Raw genomic sequence first — 19,961 nt, 5'->3', positions numbered from 1 at the left:
CATTTTTGCGATACTACTATGACATAGTAGTATCGCAAAAATGATTCATAGTATGTATTCATTGTATGTACATAGTGTCATTTTGCGTTTCAACTGGTTTACGACACTTTCATCAGAGAGGCGGCAGTGGGCGGGGAGAGCCGTAAAGCGCTCTGTTTTGGAGAGAAGGAGGTCATTGGAAAGTGAGGAGTGGCCCCAGAACGGTTTTTTTAGAGGTTTTACCTGATGTCGGTTTAAAATAACTGTATGCGCAGTCGCTCCGTGTAGTTATTAACTTGCTCCGACATGCTTCGTGTAATCCTGCGGCTCAGGCCGTCCGTCGGGCTCTCTCGTCCCCGTGCCCTCTCTGCTGGGCCTACCGCCCCGGGTACCCGATGCGTGCCCGGAACCGGCTGCGCGAGGCGGCTACATCGCGTAGCCGGCTCCCGGACTGTATGCTCGACCGTGGGCTTCAGTCACAGGGGAGCGCTGCTGCGATGCCCCCAGCTGTCGGTTAGCTGTCGGAGCGAGCGTTTCTACAGCCTGCCACCCCATCAAAAGGTATCATACCGGCTTTCCGCTTGCTAGAATAGCTTGACCTCCGGCGCTAGCATAGAGACAGGCGCTGTGATTTGCCACACAGTTCATTACAAAAGGCGTAATCAACCGCGATTTTTTCTCTGAAAAATCATTGTATGTGGTGTCACTACAAAGATCTGATGACTGCTTCCTTTCATATTGTTCGCCTTTAATCTGTAAACTAAATGTCATTTAGGAATAGCTTGAAATCGCCACATTGGCTACACAGTCCTTCCCATCCTCGATTGGGCCAATCTACTCATTATAACATTAAAACATGCCAATAATTTAAAGATTACTTACACACCACTGATTTAAAATGTGTTAAAATGCTATTAATATTGACCATGTCTGGTGTTGGTTAGAGAGAGAGCTTTAATGAAACTAAATCATTTGTAGTGATGGATAAGTTAAAGGGCCAAAATAAAAATAAAACCTGAGGCGGGTACGAGAAATCATTAGTTTTTCCTCAGTGATTGATTCAGAAAATTGTCTTGGTTTTTAATAATGTCACCAATTTTACTCTCTCCAAGCCTCACTGGAGTTACTTGTAGTTGTTGACCAGGCTAATATTTTTTTATATATATATCAAAAGTCAAAAATGTGAGCTCACACCAAGCAATATTTTCATCAATGTCAGTTATGAAAAATGTTTCAGCTCTTTGATTGACATGCGGCTGTCCATTTGAACCAGGTGGAGCTGCCTGTGCTGTCACCCACAATGCAAACTGGGACCATCGCTCGCTGGGAAAAGAAAGAGGGTGACAAAATAAGTGAAGGCGACCTCATAGCAGAGGTTTGGAGTTTATCTAATGGGTGTGTAAATAAGTGGATTAAAAAAAGCAACTAAAATATTGCTGTATTTCTTAAGGTGGAGACTGATAAAGCCACAGTGGGATTTGAGATGCTGGAAGAGTGCTATCTTGCCAAAATCCTTGTTCCTGAAGGGACACGAGATGTCAACATTGGATCCGTAATTTGCATCACTGTTGAGAGGTGAGCACCACTGAACTACTCATGACTGCAGTTGAAGGGATTTACACACACATAGAGAAAAACAACTCATCGTTATTTTACATTATCCACCTGACAGTCCAGACCTCATCCCAGCTTTTAAGGACGTTACATTGGACTCGCTCACTTCCGCCTCTTCATCATCAGCTACCGCTGCCGCTCCTCCCGCTTCAGCTGCACCTCCTGCTGCCCCAGGCAGCTCCTACCCAACACACTTGAAGGTCATTATCTTAAAGTGGCACTGAACCTATTTATACATATAGTATACAGTGAGAGTAAACTATCGTAAATGTTAACGGTTATAGACACCCAATGTCTTTTGACTGGGAGGATCGCGGCCAAGGGTTCGGTCGCTGGACTTTTGGTCGCCGGACGTTTGGTCGCCCGGAAGGTTATTGATAATTACCATTTAAAATTGTTGCTCAAATTCCCTAAATACAAACTGCGAATTATTATTTAGTCATACTTAATGCCCTAGTAATTATTAGGCTAAAGAAAAGCTCCAAATTTCCCGGACTTTTATTGTTTTTTTGTTGGAGAACTTGTTAAGACCCTGACTGACGTACCTTCTTAAAGGGACAACGCATGTACATACAAACTCTTATACACATACACGTCGGCTCAGTGAAACTGCTCAGGGCCATTGTTGGCTTTGATTGATGTGTAGACCGTGTTGTTTTACCTTGTTTTATCGCCAGACTTTTGGTCGCTGGACTTTTGGTCGCCGGACGTTTGGTCGCCGGTTGTTTGGGCGACCAAATGTCCGCGACCAAACGTCTGGCGACCAAACGTCCGGCGACCAAACGTCCGGCGACCAAACGTCCGGCGACCAAACGTCCGGTCACAGCGGTCAAGCCTCCCCCAGTGAAACTGGATTGGACGCCTGTGCCGTCGTCCAAGGCAACCAAAGAGTCAAGTTCTTTTAAAATTCTTTTCTCATAATCCTACTTTTGAAATATGTGCGTCTTCCAGATCCCACTACCTGCCCTGTCGCCCACAATGACGATGGGCACGGTGCAGCGTTGGGAGAAGAAGGTCGGCGAGAAGCTCAGCGAAGGAGATCTGCTGGCCGAAATTGAGACAGACAAGGCGACCATCGGTAAAGCGGGACCTCGCCAAACTCAGAAATGGGGAAATAGTTGATCCTATCTCATCTGTACTGACATCTGTGCGACATCAAGGCTTTGAGGTGCAGGAGGAGGGTTATCTGGCCAAAATCATGATCCCAGAGGGCACTCGAGACGTCCCATTAGGGACGCCGCTGTGCATCATCGTGGAGAACGAGAGCGACATTGCGGCATTCAAAGACTATGTCGAAACGGGCGTCGCGGAAATTTCAACACCTCCTCCTGCTCCGGCACCAGTAAGACACTCACTCCATGGCAGCATGGCTCCCCGGATCTCTGATGTATAGCAAGCTCCAAAGTTGTATTTTAAATTTCTCAATGTAACACAGGCGCCAGCACCTGCCGCCGCAGCACCCCTTCCGCCGCCCACAGCAGCACCCCCCGTATCCCCCACGGCGGCCAAGAAGGGCCGTGTGTTCGCCAGTCCGCTAGCAAAGAAACTGGCGGCCGAGAAAGGCTTTGACTTGGCGCAGATTACCGGTTAGTCGTCAATCAATGCAGACACGGGCTCTCACACGAAGCTGGTTATGAGGATGAGGATTATGATGATAGCCACGCTTCCTCCTCAGGTTCGGGTCCTGATGGACGCATCACCAAGAAAGATATTGAAGGTTTTGCTCCTGCGAAAGCTGTACCAGTAAGTCACACTTGTGCAGACTGCTTTTGCAGCAATTAATCAAACTCTTCTTTGATACACTAACTCGTAGTTCTTCAAAGATAATACATAGTTCCACGCAAAGGAAACAAAGACAAAATGATAGGTTTATTAATAGGTATACTTTAATAAAAGCAGAGAGACATCGTTGACGTATTCCAGCTTTGAAACTTGCAAGTGAGAATCGTCCTGGCTCGTCCTCGCCACTGTGACATTCTGAAGAAACGGCATCCGCCTCTGTCCATTTAGTCGCGCATAATCAAAACACTTAAGGTAATCTGATTCAAACAATTGCATATACTAACAGAATAACACCATTAAGGTCAAAAAACAACTGCCAGAACAATTGCATATCGGCTCGGAAACCAAAACAACTGCGTAAGAATTTGCACAAGTAAGCATAATAATTCCATATAAGGTAAAAACCAGGCGACAGTATTTTTAAACAATATGCGTGTATTTTCGGAAGTTGATTCGATTATCGCCATCTGCCGGAATCCAAGTCAAAGCAATTTAAGAGTCCTTCGTAGATCTTCATTGCGAACTCAAATCAACAGTCCTCGGCCTGGAACATGGTTTCCTGTCCGGTTAATAGTCCTGAAAACAATTAAATGTCCTCAAAGCAAGCTGCCTCGAGCTTGCTCGGTCCCAAATTAAAATAAAGCTCCTATACATATTAATGATTTAAAATGCACATATAATCCCAGAATAACCCCAACACAAACCGTCCCTTTATTTACATTGAATTCTAACCCGGTTAAAAACTGAATATTTCCTGATATGCTGTTTAAAGCAGTTATCCTTGATAGGAATATAAGTGAATTTCAGACTAATGTGAACTTTCGAACCTATTGATTATTTAGTTGTGTACATTTATGCACTTAAAAATATACATTTATGTAACCTGATTGAAATACGTTACCACTACATATATTACTACCTTGCTGTCCCAGCACCAAAGCAACCAAAACTAATACGATGTGTGAAATATAGCACGTAGCGCCGCGGTTGGCTAACTGTTTTCTACAGGTTGGCGTAAAGCCTTTTGAATTTTGATGCAGTTCTAATTCGTTCCCTTCTGGCAGGTTGCCCCAGTTCCGACCGCAGCGCCGGCTGTTCCGGGGCCCAGCGTCAGTGCCGCTGCACCAACTGGCACTTTCACAGACATCCCTATCAGCAATATCCGCAAGGTAAGAGCAAACCCAGCCGACCTCCTATTTGAACTGGCCTGTGGGTTCTCCTCAACTTTGTTCTCTCTACTTTTGGCTCTTTCTGCGTCCCTGAGCTCTTCAATTTGCACAAAATCTGATTTTTAACTTTTTTTTTTCCTCTGACTCTCTTCTGCAGGTCATTGCTCAGAGGTTGATGCAGTCTAAGCAAACCATCCCTCACTATTACCTCTCTGTAGATGTTAACATGGACCAAGTACTGGAGCTAAGAAAAGAACTCAATGAGGTATTTATTTTGGTTAGTTAGCACTTTTACTATGATGGTAAAAATGAGGTCCCTTCAAATAATGTCACTTCTGATGCACAGGAGGTGAAAGCCAGGAGTATCAAGCTAAGTGTAAATGACTTCATCATCAAAGCGAGCGCGCTGGCATGTCTCAAGGTGCCCGAGTGCAACTCCTCCTGGATGGACACAGTCATTCGCCAGTGAGTGGAAGCTAAAAGAAAGAATGGACGTGTGCTGTGTTCACGCCGGTCGCGAGATGAGCTAACGTAGAAAGTCAGTGACGAACGAAACGCGTCAGGATGTCACCAGTTTGAGCGGATTGGCTGCAAACAAGATGTACATTGTAAATATTAGTAGATTAACGTCATAATATTACAAGATTGAAGTCGTGAAATTGCAAAAATGAGGTCATACTTTGACTCATTGTTTAGTACAATATTAAAACTTATATGAGATTAGAGGGTTGCGAATTTTGGCCACATAATGCCTGTGTCAACACATACTGCTTTTGATGTAATATTAGGAGGTGGACATGAAATAGAGTTTGAATTAGAGTGCGATAGCAAATGCCCAAGGCTTTTTTGCGAAAAAAAAAAGCTAAAAAATAGTTTTTCCCTAAAGAATATGATCATATATAGCAAGGTGCTAAGCCTTTTCATTTACAACTCATTGGGCATGCTTACCATCAAACATGACCATGCATGCCTTACCAGGCGTTTAAGTATTTTTATCCCCCGCCCCAAATAGTTTAATTCAATAATAATCTAGCAGTTGTGACTTCCCAATATTCTTCCTTGTGAGTACGGTTGCTTTCACCTTCTTCCAGGAACCATGTGGTGGACGTGAGCGTGGCGGTGAGCACGGCCAACGGCCTCATCACCCCCATCGTGTTCAATGCGCACACCAAAGGACTCGCCGCCATCTGCGGCGACGTGTCGGAGCTTGCCGCCAAAGCGCGGGACGGCAAACTGCAGCCGCACGAGTTCCAGGTACAATCCCGCTAACGCGGAAACTACAATTCTACTTTCTTCTCTTTTTAAATCCGCTTTGCCACCAGGGAGGCACCTTCACCATCTCAAATTTGGGGATGTTTGGCATCAAGAACTTCTCGGCTATCATCAACCCGCCGCAGTCGTGCATCCTCGCCGTGGGAGGCTCCGAAAAGCGCCTCATGCCAGCGGACAATGAAAAAGGGTAAAGGCTTGAGGTCTCTTAAATGCCACGGGAATACACATAGTTTTACGACATTTGAAGCGAAATAATCCTTTCTGCCAAATGAAAGGGAAGGAAAGAATGAATGCCTTAATGCCACGTGGGACATTTTGTTTGCATGTTTGTCTTTTTGACTTTTCAGTTTCGACGTGGCCAGCATGATGTCGGTGACGCTAAGCTGTGACCACCGGGTGGTGGACGGGGCGGTGGGCGCCCAGTGGCTTGCCGAGTTCCGCAAGTTTCTGGAGAAGCCCGTCACCATGCTCTTGTGATAAGAGGACCGGGACCGTGCGTGGAAAGGATCAACCCATCCCTAGTTGAAATGCTCTCCATTCTCCCGTGATTGGCTGGCCCGCTGCCAAAGCACTTCCTGTTACTCGAAAGGAGAGAGGGGCAGAACTCACTCCATTTTCGTCTTTTTCTCTCTATCCCTTATTTATTAAGTTCATGCCATATAAGAGACAACTACATTAGTTGTAATTAAACCTAGCAACCTAAAATCGTATCATGTTGCGTAAGGGCAACTGCTAAACTGTTATGTTCAATCGGATAAAAACATTTCCCCCAATAATTTGCGATTTGCATGTAATGAAGGTGAAAAGTAACTATTTGCAGGCCAAAGGATTGATATGTCAATATCACTGTACTGTGTTAGATTAAGTGCATTGTACTGCAAATATATCAAAATACATGTACAGCCCGAGACGTGTTTTTGTAAACGTTTGGCAATCCCTCTAGCAGCTTTTAATTTTCTTGCCTAACACTCATTTTTTTCTGTTCTCCACACAGCTGAAACGCACAAGGCTGCGGATGGATGTTTGAAATAAACAGTGAGAAGTCTGTGTCCAGTGACTCATTTTACCCTATGATGCGCAAATGGGTCAAAATGACACGCTAAAGGTTTTATTTCATATAGCAAGGTATTCCTTAACTTTCTCTTAATTATTATGCGGTCTTCATTCACTTTTCCCTTCTTACTTTTTAAATGAAAACATTTTGACTCACTATCCCTTGAATTCACAAAAAATATAATGTTATTGCATGTACTATGCATGTGTTAAGCTTAGCTCCACAAAAATATATATATATTTTTTTGATATATATATATATATATATATATATATATATATATATATATATATATATATATATATATCAGTGGTGTGCCATCAGGGCCTTCAAGGCCTTCTCTGCTGGCCTAAGAAATATCTGAATCACAGACAGATATTAATTATATTTTGTCCATGAATACTTATTAAATAATTCCAAATTGTCTGTTAGCTTCCTTTCATTGCTTTTCCCCCTGGTTGCACTGCTTCCAGATGTGTGTTTTCATATTGAATCATTTAACCAATCACATTTCAGCGATTATTTGTTGCCAGGGTCAGAAATCTGCCTCAAGATCTTCACAATCAGTTCTGCGGGCTCTGCTGCATTAAACAAGCGTCGATAAGACTGTTGCTTTAACCAATCAGAATTTGATTTGGTGACACCAAGGCCTTCTCGCAGTCGTAGGGATACGTCATTGCCTTGTCGCAGGCGTAGGGATACGTCATTGCTTTTCACCTATGATTGGCTAGTGGCCAGCTAGCAAGCTGTATCTGTAGCGAGCTGCACAAGCAAATATATTGTTGTGTTGAATTAATAGCGGTTTTGTCAACCCGCAATGGCTGAGGGAGGAGAAGAAATGGATGTGTTTGCAGATTTACTGTCAAAGCCATTTTCAATATGGACTTTTCAAGAAAAAAAAGCTGGACATCATTAAGAAAGGTTGGTCAAATCCAAAGCAAGCAAGCCTGTCACAACCGGGACCGAACATTTTCAGCACTAAATCGAATAAAAACGTTTGCCAGAAATGCGACAGGATAGGCTCGACTTTCAGCATTAGCTTCGATGTTGATAGAAAAGGAGGAAAGAAAGGAGGATGGATATTGTTAATTGGTCATTTTTGCAAGAAAAAAAGCCTTACTATACGTGGTCATTTTTGCAAGAAAAAAGCCTTACTATACATGGTCATTTTTTCCAAAAAAGCCTTACTATACATGGTCATTTTTTCCAAAAAAGCCTTACTATACATGGTCATTTTTGCAAGAAAAAAGAGCCTTACTATATATACATGGTCATTTTTGCAAGAAAAAAGGCTTACTATACATGGTCATTTTCCCCCCCAAAAAGCCTTGCTATACATGGTCATTTTTGCAAGAAAAAAGCCTTGCTATACATGGTCATTTTTGCAAGAAAAAGCCTTACTATACATGGTCAATTTTGCAAAAAAAGCCTTACTATACATGGTCATTTTTGCAAGAAAAAAGCCTTACTATACATGGTCATTTTTGCAAGAAAAAAGCCTACTATACATGGTCATTTTTGCAAGAAAAAAACCTCACTATACATGATCATCATAAATATTCATGGACAAAAATAATAAATATCAGTCTGTGTTTCAGATACTATTTTAGACCAACAGAAAAGGCCTTGCAGGCCCTGATGGTTCACCACTGAGTTATTGTATACAATACAATAAAGCATTCTTTGCGTGTCAAATTTTAAACTTTTAATGGAGTCAGATGGCTTGGAATAATGGTGAGTTGATGTAAAATACTAAGTCAAATGTTACTCAATATTTGGTGAAATTGGTTTAATAATACGTACTGTTTTATAGCATCAAGACCACAAAACTCACGACTATTCTACGTCATCTTCAAAACAAACAATGAGTTGGGAGGACAAACCAACTCTTGGAGCGCGGTAATCAAGCCACTATCTTTTCCACTTTCAATGCGGCCGGACAATATGGGCGTGGTTACGCCTATTGTAGACGCAGCCGAATTAATTAAGCGCATGCGCAGTAACCATTCCTTTTGGAAGCCTTTCACACGCTGACGGTCGACCAGCATGCTAACAAGGTAAGGAATGGAGCAATTCACTGACTAAAATGCGTTTTTATCACGCTATCGGGAGATTTTTCAGCAATCAATTGAGCCCTAAACGCCAACAAATATCTTAGTTTAATGCCAGGTTTAGTACACCGTCGACAATTTAAGTTTGCGTGCTTTTCCTCACCGGGTGTGTGTCGTATGTTACTAGTTAACATTAGCGTTAGTGTCACGATTTGACTTAAAAAGTATGTTGTCCGTTTTTTCTCCATTATTGAGTCGTGTGGCAAGACTTTAAATTCAATCAAACAACGCCGAGTCATTAACCGACAGTTTGCTGGGTAAATGCTCACTCTAAACATCTATAGGCACGATTTAGTTCCTGTATGTAATTATTGTTTTCATTGCGAGTGCTAAACACCCGTTGCCGATTTGTAATTGTTCTGTTTTTACAAAAAAATCACTTATACAAAACTGTTAAGCCAACTTTGTCCTAGCTGTTAACGTCATTCTGTATATTTAATCGCCGTATACAAAACTATTAAGCCAATTTTCTGCTAGCTCACTGGTGTCAAAGTGGCGGCCCGGGGGCCAAATCTGGCCCGCCGCGTCATCTTGTGCGGCCCGAGAAAGTAAATCATGAGTGTTGACTTTCTGTTAGAATCAAATTCAAATGAAGACTATACATATTATATTTCCTCATTTCCCCCTTTTAAAATCAATAATTGTAGTTTATTAATCCATTTTTTCCTTTTTGTATGTTTAGTTCAAAAAGCATTTAGTAAAATCTAAAAATAAATAAATTTAAAGAATTCTGTTTTCCACTCTAATATTGAACATATTCCCAAAAATATTTTGTTTTCTTTTGAAATGAACTACAAATTATTATTATAAGATATTTCCCTCATGAAGAAAAAAAATGCGCAAACATTTTTTTAGATCTATAAAAACTAAATATTTAGGGCTTTTGATAGTTATTTTTAATCCAATTTAAATAGAAAAAAATATCAAAATATTATTTCAAAATTGGTCCGGCCCATGTGAAATTGAGTTGACGTTATTGCGACCCGCGAACCAACCCGAGTTTGACACCCTTGTCTTAGCTGTTAAAGTCAGTCTGTATATTTAATCGCCTTGTCTGGAAAAGGAAAAATAGCACTTGGCACTCGCTAACTAATTTTCATTTTTTATCTTGATCGTTTATTAAATTTCTCGTAAGATTTCTCTATCCCGTAATTGTTTGGCAACCCCCAAATACCTTGGTTAAATCAAGTTTTCCCTGTTTAGCATCAAGATAAAACTACTTCCCCAAAAAAACAACTAGGCCTGTCTGTTGAATCTCCAGGCTCTATATATGCTAACTTATTCTTTTTTTTGTGCAAATTTTCCGTTTAGCACCAAGATGCAGCTCTTCTAGCATGCCTAGAGCACTATTGAGGTTATAGAAGACACTGCCAGATCAAGGTAAAACTACACCCCCCAAAAAAAGTAGAATCTCCATTATACATATTCTAACTTTTGCTATTTTTTTTTGCATGTAGGCCTGAGAGATCTTCCTCGCAAGTTGCCCACATGAATCATGGTGTCTCAGTACTTCTGAAAATCCAAAATCATCATGGTGATGTTTCACTGGCCATTCATTTCCACAGCTCTTTGACTAAATCTTTAAGGTAAGAAGGGTCTCAGTTAATGTTAGAGCAGGAATTCTAAGTATTTATTCCCCCAGTTTTTTTTATTTTATTTTCTAAGTGTATATACCCCGTTTTTTTAAATAAGTGTATATACCCCCAGTTTTTTTCTTCTAATTTTATTTTCTAAGTGTTTATTCCCCCAGTTTTTTAATTTTTATTTTTCTAATTTTATTTTCTAAATGTATATACCCCGTTTTTTAATTTTTATTTTTCTAATTTTATTTTCTAAATGTATATACCCCCAGTTTTTTCTTCTAATTTTATTTTCCAAGTGTTTATTCCCCCAGTTTTTTTATTTTTCATTTTTCTAAGTGTATATACCCCCAGTTTTTTTAATTTTATTTTCCAAGTGTTTATTCCCCCAGTTTTTTAATTTTTATTTTTCTAATTTTATTTTCTGAATGTATATACCCCGTTTTTTAATTTTTATTTTTCTAATTTTATTTTCTAAATGTATATACCCCCAGTTTTTTCTTCTAATTTTATTTTCCAAGTGTTTATTCCCCCAGTTTTTTTATTTTTCATTTTTCTAAGTGTATATACCCCCAGTTTTTTTAATTTTATTTTCCAAGTGTTTATTCCCCCAGTTTTTTAATTTTTATTTTTCTAATTTTATTTTCTGAATGTATATACCCCGTTTTTTAATTTTTATTTTTCTAATTTTATTTTCTAAGTGTTTATTCCCCCAGTTTTTTAATTTTTAATCTTTCTAATTTTATTATCTAAGTGTATATACCCCCAGTTTTTTTATTTTTCATTTTTCTAAGTGTATATACCCCCAGTTTTTTTAATTTTATTCCCCCAGTTTTTTTTTATTTTTATAATTTTCTTTTCAAGTGTTTATTCCCCTGGTTTTTTTCCCAATTTTATTTTCCAAGTTTTTATCATTTTTTCTAATTTTATTTTCTAAATGTATTTTACAAAAATTAATTGTAAGTGTAAATTGTTTTGTGAACCTTTAACTAAAACATCTTGTCTACAGGTGGACAGAAAAGACTGCCTACACCAATCAACACTTCAATGTAATGCCAACTAAGTATGCTAAAGTTGAAATGTTTACCTATAAATAAATTGTTTTAACTTGAATTGTTTCTTGCGTTTTGTTAGATAAAGACAAACACATGCATACATTTAAAAACTTTTATTTTGAAAAACTTTGGAGATAGGTTCGCGCAGGCCCTCCAGCATTTTTAAAAATCAGTTGTCTTCATCCATTTTCAAATGGACGAAGAAACTCCCCTTGGCACCAGGTGGAATTCTGGGGGAAAAAAGGGGGGTCAATACACAAAGTTAAGTAAAAAAACATTCGCAAGGTCTTACCTTTTATTTTGAAAAACTTTGGAGATAGGTTCTCGCGTAACACCCAGCACCGAGAAATGTGTGGGTGCGTCAGCCTATCTGTACATAGGCAGGAAACCTTGTCCCCCTTGTGGAATTCTGGAAAACAAAAAAAAGGGGTCAATACACAAAGTTAAGTAAAAAACCATTCACAAGGTCTTACCTTTTATTTTGGAGATAGGTTCTCGCGTAACACCCAGCACCGAAAAATGAGGGGGTGCGTCAGCCTGTCTGTACATAGGCAGGAAACCTTGTCCCCCTGGGGTAGAACTCTGGAAAACAAAAAGGGGTCAAGGCACAATGGATTAAGTTACATAAAAAAGAAATAGACTAGGGCCTAATTTAGTCAAATTTAACTAAAAAACTGTTTAGCTTTTTTTTTCTATAAAACATCAAAAGGGTACCCATTATTCAGACACTGCAAAAGAAGGCAATATTAGACATACTCCTGATGGTCTAGTTTTCCTTTTGTCTGCTGCAGAGAGACTAAAAATGATCTGAGTCTTTAAAGGCCCCTATCCAGGCTATTTTTCATGTTTTCTTCCACAAAAAAATAATCAGAATCTTGATGTGGTGGTAAATATAGAAAACACACTGGACAGGGGCCCACAAGGTACAAATTGCATGAAAATAATAAATAAAATAAATCCTACTTCTGCCTTGAGTTTTTCAGTCAATTATTTCAAATCCATTCATTCTTAAAAAAAAAAAAAATCCAAAAAGCTTGTTTTTCTCTTATGCCGAGGAAAAAAAACGTCAACAACTATTGTTGAATAAATGTCTCACTTAGGTTTTGTCAAAACCACATTTAAAACTAAAAATGAAATGGTCCAAGCCCTGATGTCTTTAAGAAAGTCAACAGGGTAAAAGTATATAATCTATTTGAGTGCACAGTTCCACTACATGGCAGATTTTTTGTACCAATTTTGTCATACGCAGTTATCTGGTTATGATGACAAAGCCTATGTTTGATTTTTATTTGCAAGTTCAGAAAGATGTGAAACTCACAAGCAGAAGCTACTCCTACACTTGCCACTATAGTATTTTTTAAAAAAATCAATAGGATGATCCTACTTTACAGTTTTTCATTTATCACAGCCATGTCTGGTCTACATTAACCGCGATAATCGAGGGATTACTGTTTATTCCTTACACGTCCACTAATACATTTGTGTAGGTGACTTATCCACAGGTTTTTGCTATTAAGAAAACACCAAGCTAGTTAGTGTTTTCATTCAAAAGTTGAATGTATCACGATGAAAAACGAGCCAATTACGCAAAGCCTTGAATACTGAACGCTGACGTTTAAATATTACACGGATAGATAAAATCGCAACTATTTAAAAATGACTCACTTTGTTATGGCGTCGACACGATGCCCCTTTCTGGTCGTTTTGGCCACATTCTTGATGTTTCCCAGCAGTCTGTGCTCGTTGAGGGACTGAAACACAATGGAATGATTTCTTTTTAAACAAAGAGCGATCGGTAACGCAATGTAGCCAATTTGTTTGCAAACATTTTGCTGTCTGCACACACATGGGGCTACATCACGTCAACGAATCATGCTCTTATCACTCTTAAGACGAGAAATGGGGCTTCGAAATCCCCAAATGACAACGTACCGAATGTGCTGCATCGTCCTGTGAGAAGTTTGTCAGGCTTTCTTCGGCAAAAACGTCACTTTTGAGCTGCTCTGCAGTGCACGACCGTGCTGCCTCCTGGCTAGTCAGCCATTTTGGGTTTGACGTCGGCTATTTGAGCTCTGACCTCGGCCACGCCTATTAAAAATAGACACAAAAAATATAAATTGTTTTCATAATAACGTACGTTCGTCAGCGTGTGTGTGTGTGTGGGGGGGGGGGGGGCGCTGTAAATGCTTTTTGGTTGGACTTTAATACTTAAAAAAAATACTACATTGTTTTCATAATAACATGCATTAGTCAGTGGGTGGGGCGGGGGCGGGGCTGTAAATACGTGTTGATTGGGCATTCATACTTAAAAAAACACATTGTTTTCATCATAACGTGCATTAGTTAGTGGGGGGAGCTGTAAATATTTTTGGTTGGGCTTTAATCCTTTAAAATACAGTATTGCACATTATGAACATTGTGATGACATGCACTTTAGTGTTTGTTTTTTACTTCTAGACATTCCAATAATGACAAACTAAAGTGTGGCCAATTTGTGGCGTAGAGGTTCGTTCACCTGACTGCTGTGTGGGCAGGCAGGGTTCAAATCTCAGTAGACGATGAACCACTTTGCCATCAAAAAAAGACTGTCATTCAGTCTTTCCTCAAATAAATGCACTAAATGACCATGTATAGGTGGGCCGCCTCATGGTGTAGTGCAGGGGTTGGGAACCTTTTTGACGGAGAGAGCCATAAACAATCCATATTTTCAAATGTTATTCCTTGAGAGCCATACTCAAAATTTAAAAGTAAAAACACACTAAAATGTTTGCTATTTGTAGTAATTTTACCACTTTTAAAGTACAAACGTTCTCTGAGATCTTTTGACAACATTGTCGTGCTATTGCTAATCAATGATAATCAATGGCAGTATGCATGCAGAATAATTTAATTGAAAAAAAAAAGTTTCAAGCCGCACTTCAGGTAGTGTCGGCGCCACAATGCTCACGTAACGCTCCTATTGATGCATTCAGGACTCAATAGCGGTTCGCATATTTTACCTCACACTTTAGCGGGGAGCCATATGCACCTAGCAAAAGAGCCACATATGGCTCCCAAGCCATAGGTTCCCTACCTCTGGTGTAGTGGGTCAGTCACCTGCCTGCCATGTGGGAGGCGAGGGTTCACTTCCCGGTGTCGCCCTGGCGACACCAGGACACCACCAGGAACCCCCCCCCCCCCCAACTGCCTTCGGCTGACCAGAATATAATTGTTTTGCTGAAAAAAATGACTAAGACTTTATTTTAATGAAAAAAGGATTACCCATTTACTGAACTACATAGTGTAATGATCAGTCAGACGAGAGCGGGATTCGAACCCCAGTTGCCCACATGGCAGTCAGGTGAACGAACCTCTACACCACGAATTGGCCACACTTTACTTTGTAATTATTGGAAGGTCTTGACTACAAATATATAGAAACAACTAAGGAAAATGTTTCCCAACTGGGATTTGAACCCCAGCCTCCCACATGGCAGTCAGGTGAGTGAACCTCTATGCCACAAATTGGCCAGACTTTACTTTGTAATTATTGGAAGGTCTTGACTACAAATATATAGAAATAATTAAGGGAAAATGTTTCCTGACCGGGATTCGAACACCAGCTGCCCACATGGCAGTCAGGTGAACGAACCTCTACGCCACGAATTGGCCACACTTTACTTTGTCATTATTGGAATGTCTAGAGGTAAAAAACAAACACTAAAGTGCATGCTAGCCAATAAGTTATAATGGAAGACATTTTAGAATACAGGCTGTAATTGTAGGACTGCTAATAATTTGTGGGAATCTGGCTAAAATATCTAATTCTCTGCCATAAACCATAAGAGAAGGAAAGTGCATCCTGCATCATAAAATCTCTGTCTCATGAATGGATGCTTTCGACTGCTTGGTCACATAAAACACCTATGTATACACACACACATACACTCATCCGCAGGTTTTACCAGGATCATTGCAACGGAACCATAAAAGCCATGAGGTTTGTTTCATCCTTTGCTGCTGCTGTTCTTTACTTCCTTACAGAGGGCAAGCTACCAGGTGTCTGCATGGATCAAAGACGTAGAAGTTAGTGGCAAGATCGGTTATGCTGCCGGTTATGCGTTTTTTCCAAGCCTAATGACTTTTTGCTATTTAATATATCAATATTCCCCAATCCAAATTTTGTCAATTCAAGGATAAAATAATTTATCGGAGGAAAATGTCACTGCTCGTCACCAAAAGTATACTGTGATGCCCAATTTAGAAGTGGACAATATAAGCGCCCACATTTTTGGACAACAGACCAACTTTAGGTTTAACCCATTAAGCAAATACTTCCTAAATCTTCTACACACTTTAGATTGTGGACCTGCGGCAAACTGGGTGGAAAAAAATAAAGAATTGTTTCATGTTTGAATTTGAATATTACATTAAAAAAAATCAACTCAGATCTGTTTGCATATACAATTTCATTATCACTGACAGATCGTTTCGTAATTGTGTGTCACTAAAGAGAAAATATCGGGGGCGCAATAAGATACTATTAATGAAATGTTCTTGAAAGTACGCACAACCATATCACGCTGGAAAATAGTGTTGAAGCAAAATAATAATTTTTTTCTTTTAGATGCTACAACATATTTTCACTAACCTAAAAACTTTATTATAATGTCCCCTCAGAACTATGTATAATTATGATGCCGCTTTAGTTTTCTCCATTCAGCTGACACTGGCTGGTGAGGTGAGGTTGGTTTATTGCTCAATAAATTAATCACGCATGCCTAGTTTTCTTTTTTGGCACATGAGGGGGGAAAGAGGGCAGCTTGTTCTTCACACTGCTTCATGTCAGCCATGGCTGCCCTTGGATGGCGCACGCTCTGGACCCTGTGCGTCTGCTTTACAGCCTTGCGAACAAGTGAGTAGGCTTCTCACAAAAGTAATAACTCTATTTTATTGAGTTATGTTTCATAGTCAAGACATTATTTACGCACTGGCTCAGTGATATAGCACTTAGTGTTATGATTGTAAGATAAACACTGAATTCAACTACTGTATTTTCAACCTTTTTTCATAGTTTGGCTGGCCCAGCGACTAATACTCAAGTGGAACTTGTGTTTTTGTTTTTGTTTTAAGGCTATACATATCTGGAAAAAAACAATGTTAATAGTTTTTCTCCATTCAATTATTGTTACTTAAACGTACATTTCTTGGTTTCTAAAAAAACAACAAAATATTCCCTAAAATGCGACATACATATTTTTCCTCTGTGTATTCTTTGCTGGTGCGACTTATCGCCCGAACAATATGTTATGCATTTTTCACTTCAACATATTTTATTTAAACTAGTGAAGTGCAGTTACTATATAGAGTCTTGTTATATTTAGGAAAAAAAGTAGCATTTTTTATGAATGAATGATCTTAGCACATTTTGTTTGTTTGTTTGAATTATTCCTAAATTAGTTCAAATCAATTTTAGTTTTAACATTTGAACTGCATCAAATTAAGTAGTTCCTGATATCGGGGTTGTGTCATGTCCAAATTTAACATTAGCTCGGCGTATGATAACATCGAATAATATTAATAATGTTCTCGACAATTTTCAAGTGCATAATTGGATTGTTTTCCCACTCAACAGCAATTGGTTCTGGCTCCAACTCAGAGCTGCTGTCATGTTTAATTAACAATCCAAATGCGCACACACACACACACACACACACACACACAAAGTGGTGAGTTCATTATGGGATGGAAATGAGGGCACGAGGCACGGAAAAGTAGATCATTGACGCATATTCATATTCTTTTGAAATGCTCACGGCTCAGATTGGAGGTAAAAAAAAAATAATAATCAGCGGCGCCTCAGGATTAGCGATGAGGTTGTAAATAAAAAGTATGGTGTCAATTCATCAACAATTAGATACGCTTTTAATGACACGTTTCTATCCACAATGGGTGTTATCTATATTAATGGGCGCTACAATATTTCACAATAACTGACTGTTCCTTCAGTTACAAAAAAAAAAAGAAAATCCACATTGGGATATCCCTAGTTTTCATTTTAATGACTCAATTGTGGATGGATAATTGAAGAAAAGTTCTACAAGGATTTTCTCCCCAAATTTCGCACTTTATGTAGAAGAAACTATATAATAATTGTACTTTAAAAGACTTCTTTGACACATATTCATTTTCCAATTCTGGGTTTATCTTGGAGTCAGACGCTCTCAGCGTGACAATGAGCGAATCCACAATGGAGGTGGTCCGAGGGGATTATATCATCCTTCCTTGCTCCTTCTCCACTTACAGCCCTCTCTCCCGCCTCAACATAATCTGGACCCTGGCTCCCTTCTCCAGTCCGGAATCTCCCCTTCAGGTCCGCAAACGCCTTGATCTAATTTTTCCACGTGATGAAATAATCCTTTTCATTGTCCGAACATATTGATTGATGTTCCAGGTGATCGTGTACGACCACGGCCAGATTATTGAAGACCCTTCCCTTATCGGCAGGGTGGGCTTTACAGATCTCCCATTGGGGGCGGATATCATGATCAATGACACCCGTGTTTCTGACGCCGGCGTTTATCGCTGCATGGTCAACAACCCTCCAGAGGCAGCGGACCCTGGAATAGGGGAACTGTTGCTCACTGTTCTGGGTAAACGGGGATTATTATATTGTATTTACAGGATTTGGAAAGTTTATAGATATAAACACCAGCTCATGATTGCGCTCGCAGTTGCACCATCACTGCCGGCGTGCCGGTGGGACGGCGAGATGGACGCCGGGGGCAGCGTCACCTTGTCCTGCTCGGTGGCCGAGGGCATTCCCACTCCCGAAATCCGCTGGGATAAACTGAACCCCGAGGAAATTTCACTACCCATCAATATGGAGGGTCAGAATACCATCTTTTCTCTTGACAGTATCATGGGAGTTAGTAAAAAAAAAAGGGGGCGGGGGGCAATAGACAGCCATTTTAGGTGGGAGGAGCTGGAAGTTATTGGATTGCTTTCAAGTCCCTCCCACTTAAAATGGATTGGATATCTATTGCTGTCAATAGGTCACAAGATTTCGAAAAACCAAAAGAAATACATATTTTTTAAGTTTTTTTAAAAAATCCTTAATTATTTACTTTTATAACTTATCTTAAAAGTTCTATTAAAAATATTTTATTTCCCCCAAATGGCTCTTCCAATTCGTTTTATTTATAATCATATACTTTTTTTTTTAACTTGCAGACTTGAAATTTAATGTCAAATGGGGCTTGAAATATTTTTTCTATATTATATTTAATTTATAATAATTTTTATTATAAAAACATTGCATGAAAGGGTCAACTGGCTCCCTAAATGTTATACTGTAAAGTACTTGAGTAGCCATTGATATTTGCATTTGCTAAAGTGAGAAGATTGCTTCCAACCTTGAGATGATTTGTCAGGCGAGCTGTCGGGTTCCGTCCAAATCATCAACGTGTCGGCGCAGACCTCCGGGCTGTATCGATGCTCCGCCTCCAACCTACTTGGAACAGAGAACTGCTACATCAACCTGTCCATTTACAGCGGTGACTTCCAATCTTCACTATCTCCCATGATCCTCCCTTTTCCCCTTTCATGCCTCACTACCTTTTCTCCACAATCTCCGTCCGTGTCAGCAGGTTCTGAGAGTTCCTCCGGGATTCTACAGGGGGTGCTGCTGACGCTGTCCATGAGCCTGATGCTGTCGGCACTGCTGGTCCTCGTCACGTGGCTTCATCGGACTGGCCGAGATGGTCGATGGAGGGTCTCCAAGGGGGAGGAGGAAGAAGAGGAAGGCTACAATGAGATCCGCTACACCCCGTCCCTCATCAAGCGTTCCTTTGTGTAAAACGGTCATGCTGACTTTTAAATAAACCTTCTAAAATGATGACTGATTTGTCAGACAGGTTGACTACAACCTAATCTCATCTGTTTTGGAGAAACTGCAAATTTGATACATTTTCCCCTCAAAGAATACAGGGCGCAATCAGGGTCCAAGCTATACAGTACACGATTTAAAATCAACGCATTTTTGTATCATGGCTATCTGTCGGAAATGGGACTCTCGTCTCTAAGACACTCGGTCAGCACTGAACGCAGCCATTCCTAATAAAGCATCATTAAAAATGTTTCCTCTGACTTGTTGTCTACCTAAGCCACAGGTGTCAAAGTGGCGGCCCGGGGGCCAAATCTGGCCCGCCGCATCATTTCGTGTGGCCCGGGAAAGTAAATCATGAGTGCCGACTTTCTGTTTTAGGATCAAATTAAAATGGAGTATAGATGTATATTAAACTTCCTGATTTTCCCCCTTTTAAATCAATAATTGTAATTTTTTAATCAATTTTTTTCTGTGTTTT

The 19,961-nt window shown here is 39.9% G+C and overlaps 2 protein-coding genes and 4 long non-coding RNA genes across 8 annotated transcripts; 4 read left to right on the top strand and 2 right to left on the bottom strand.

The window, feature by feature from the left end:
- The first annotated feature begins 127 nt into the window (after window positions 1–127).
- On the top strand, window positions 128–6,863 carry dlat (dihydrolipoamide S-acetyltransferase (E2 component of pyruvate dehydrogenase complex)). Its single transcript, XM_077592867.1, has 14 exons — window positions 128–540; window positions 1,253–1,354; window positions 1,430–1,554; window positions 1,652–1,793; window positions 2,545–2,671; window positions 2,754–2,935; window positions 3,029–3,179; window positions 3,269–3,336; window positions 4,440–4,544; window positions 4,702–4,809; window positions 4,891–5,009; window positions 5,636–5,798; window positions 5,867–6,003; window positions 6,164–6,863. Exons 1-14 carry the CDS (start codon window positions 286–288, stop codon window positions 6,291–6,293), a joined length of 1,914 nt encoding a protein of 637 aa, XP_077448993.1. The 5' UTR covers window positions 128–285; the 3' UTR covers window positions 6,294–6,863.
- A 1,227-nt stretch (window positions 6,864–8,090) lies between these two features.
- LOC144068381 (uncharacterized) lies at window positions 8,091–10,506 on the top strand. Of its 2 annotated transcripts, XR_013298173.1 has the most exons (4): window positions 8,091–8,604; window positions 8,684–8,927; window positions 10,293–10,361; window positions 10,439–10,506. It is a non-coding gene; the product is annotated as an uncharacterized LOC144068381 (long non-coding RNA). The 2 variants fall into 2 exon arrangements; XR_013298172.1 differs by having other exon boundaries at window positions 8,091–8,927.
- LOC144068382 (uncharacterized) lies at window positions 10,497–11,674 on the top strand. Its single transcript, XR_013298174.1, has 2 exons — window positions 10,497–10,567; window positions 11,571–11,674. It is a non-coding gene; the product is annotated as an uncharacterized LOC144068382 (long non-coding RNA).
- Window positions 11,675–11,714: 40 nt separating this feature from the next.
- Window positions 11,715–12,027, bottom strand: LOC144067748 (uncharacterized). Its single transcript, XR_013298032.1, has 2 exons — window positions 11,909–12,027; window positions 11,715–11,846 (listed from the first exon to the last, which is right to left on the bottom strand). It is a non-coding gene; the product is annotated as an uncharacterized LOC144067748 (long non-coding RNA).
- Window positions 12,028–12,093: 66 nt separating this feature from the next.
- On the bottom strand, window positions 12,094–19,167 carry LOC144068031 (uncharacterized). The gene is made up of 5 exons (XR_013298095.1): window positions 19,011–19,167; window positions 15,561–15,658; window positions 13,549–13,704; window positions 13,282–13,367; window positions 12,094–12,198 (listed from the first exon to the last, which is right to left on the bottom strand). It is a non-coding gene; the product is annotated as an uncharacterized LOC144068031 (long non-coding RNA).
- Window positions 16,364–19,733, top strand: LOC144068030 (immunoglobulin superfamily member 11). 2 transcript variants are annotated; one of them, XM_077592208.1, is made up of 6 exons: window positions 16,364–16,510; window positions 17,814–17,968; window positions 18,050–18,248; window positions 18,330–18,485; window positions 19,029–19,151; window positions 19,245–19,733. In XM_077592208.1, exons 1-6 carry the CDS (start codon window positions 16,438–16,440, stop codon window positions 19,451–19,453), a joined length of 915 nt encoding a protein of 304 aa, XP_077448334.1. In that variant the 5' UTR covers window positions 16,364–16,437; the 3' UTR covers window positions 19,454–19,733. The 2 variants fall into 2 exon arrangements, with proteins under 2 accessions (XP_077448334.1, XP_077448333.1); XM_077592207.1 differs by having other exon boundaries at window positions 19,242–19,733.
- The last annotated feature ends 228 nt before the right edge of the window (window positions 19,734–19,961 follow it).

Source organism: Stigmatopora argus, chromosome 22 (assembly GCF_051989625.1).
Source record: "Stigmatopora argus isolate UIUO_Sarg chromosome 22, RoL_Sarg_1.0, whole genome shotgun sequence".
Taxonomy (NCBI): domain Eukaryota; kingdom Metazoa; phylum Chordata; class Actinopteri; order Syngnathiformes; family Syngnathidae; genus Stigmatopora; species Stigmatopora argus.
This window is presented reverse-complemented; position numbering and strand designations above follow the sequence as displayed.

Coding starts and splice junctions, on each gene's coding strand:
- dlat (XM_077592867.1), top strand. CDS start 286: ATGCTTCGTGTAATCCTGCGGCTCAGGCCGTCCGTCGGGCTCTCTCGT. Junction 3,180..3,268: donor TGACTTGGCGCAGATTACCG/GTTAGTCGTCAA, acceptor CTTCCTCCTCAG/GTTCGGGTCCTGATGGACGC. Junction 4,545..4,701: donor CTATCAGCAATATCCGCAAG/GTAAGAGCAAAC, acceptor TCTCTTCTGCAG/GTCATTGCTCAGAGGTTGAT.
- LOC144068030 (XM_077592207.1), top strand. CDS start 16,438: ATGTCAGCCATGGCTGCCCTTGGATGGCGCACGCTCTGGACCCTGTGC. Junction 17,969..18,049: donor GTCCGGAATCTCCCCTTCAG/GTCCGCAAACGC, acceptor TTGATGTTCCAG/GTGATCGTGTACGACCACGG. Junction 18,486..19,028: donor ACTACCCATCAATATGGAGG/GTCAGAATACCA, acceptor ATGATTTGTCAG/GCGAGCTGTCGGGTTCCGTC.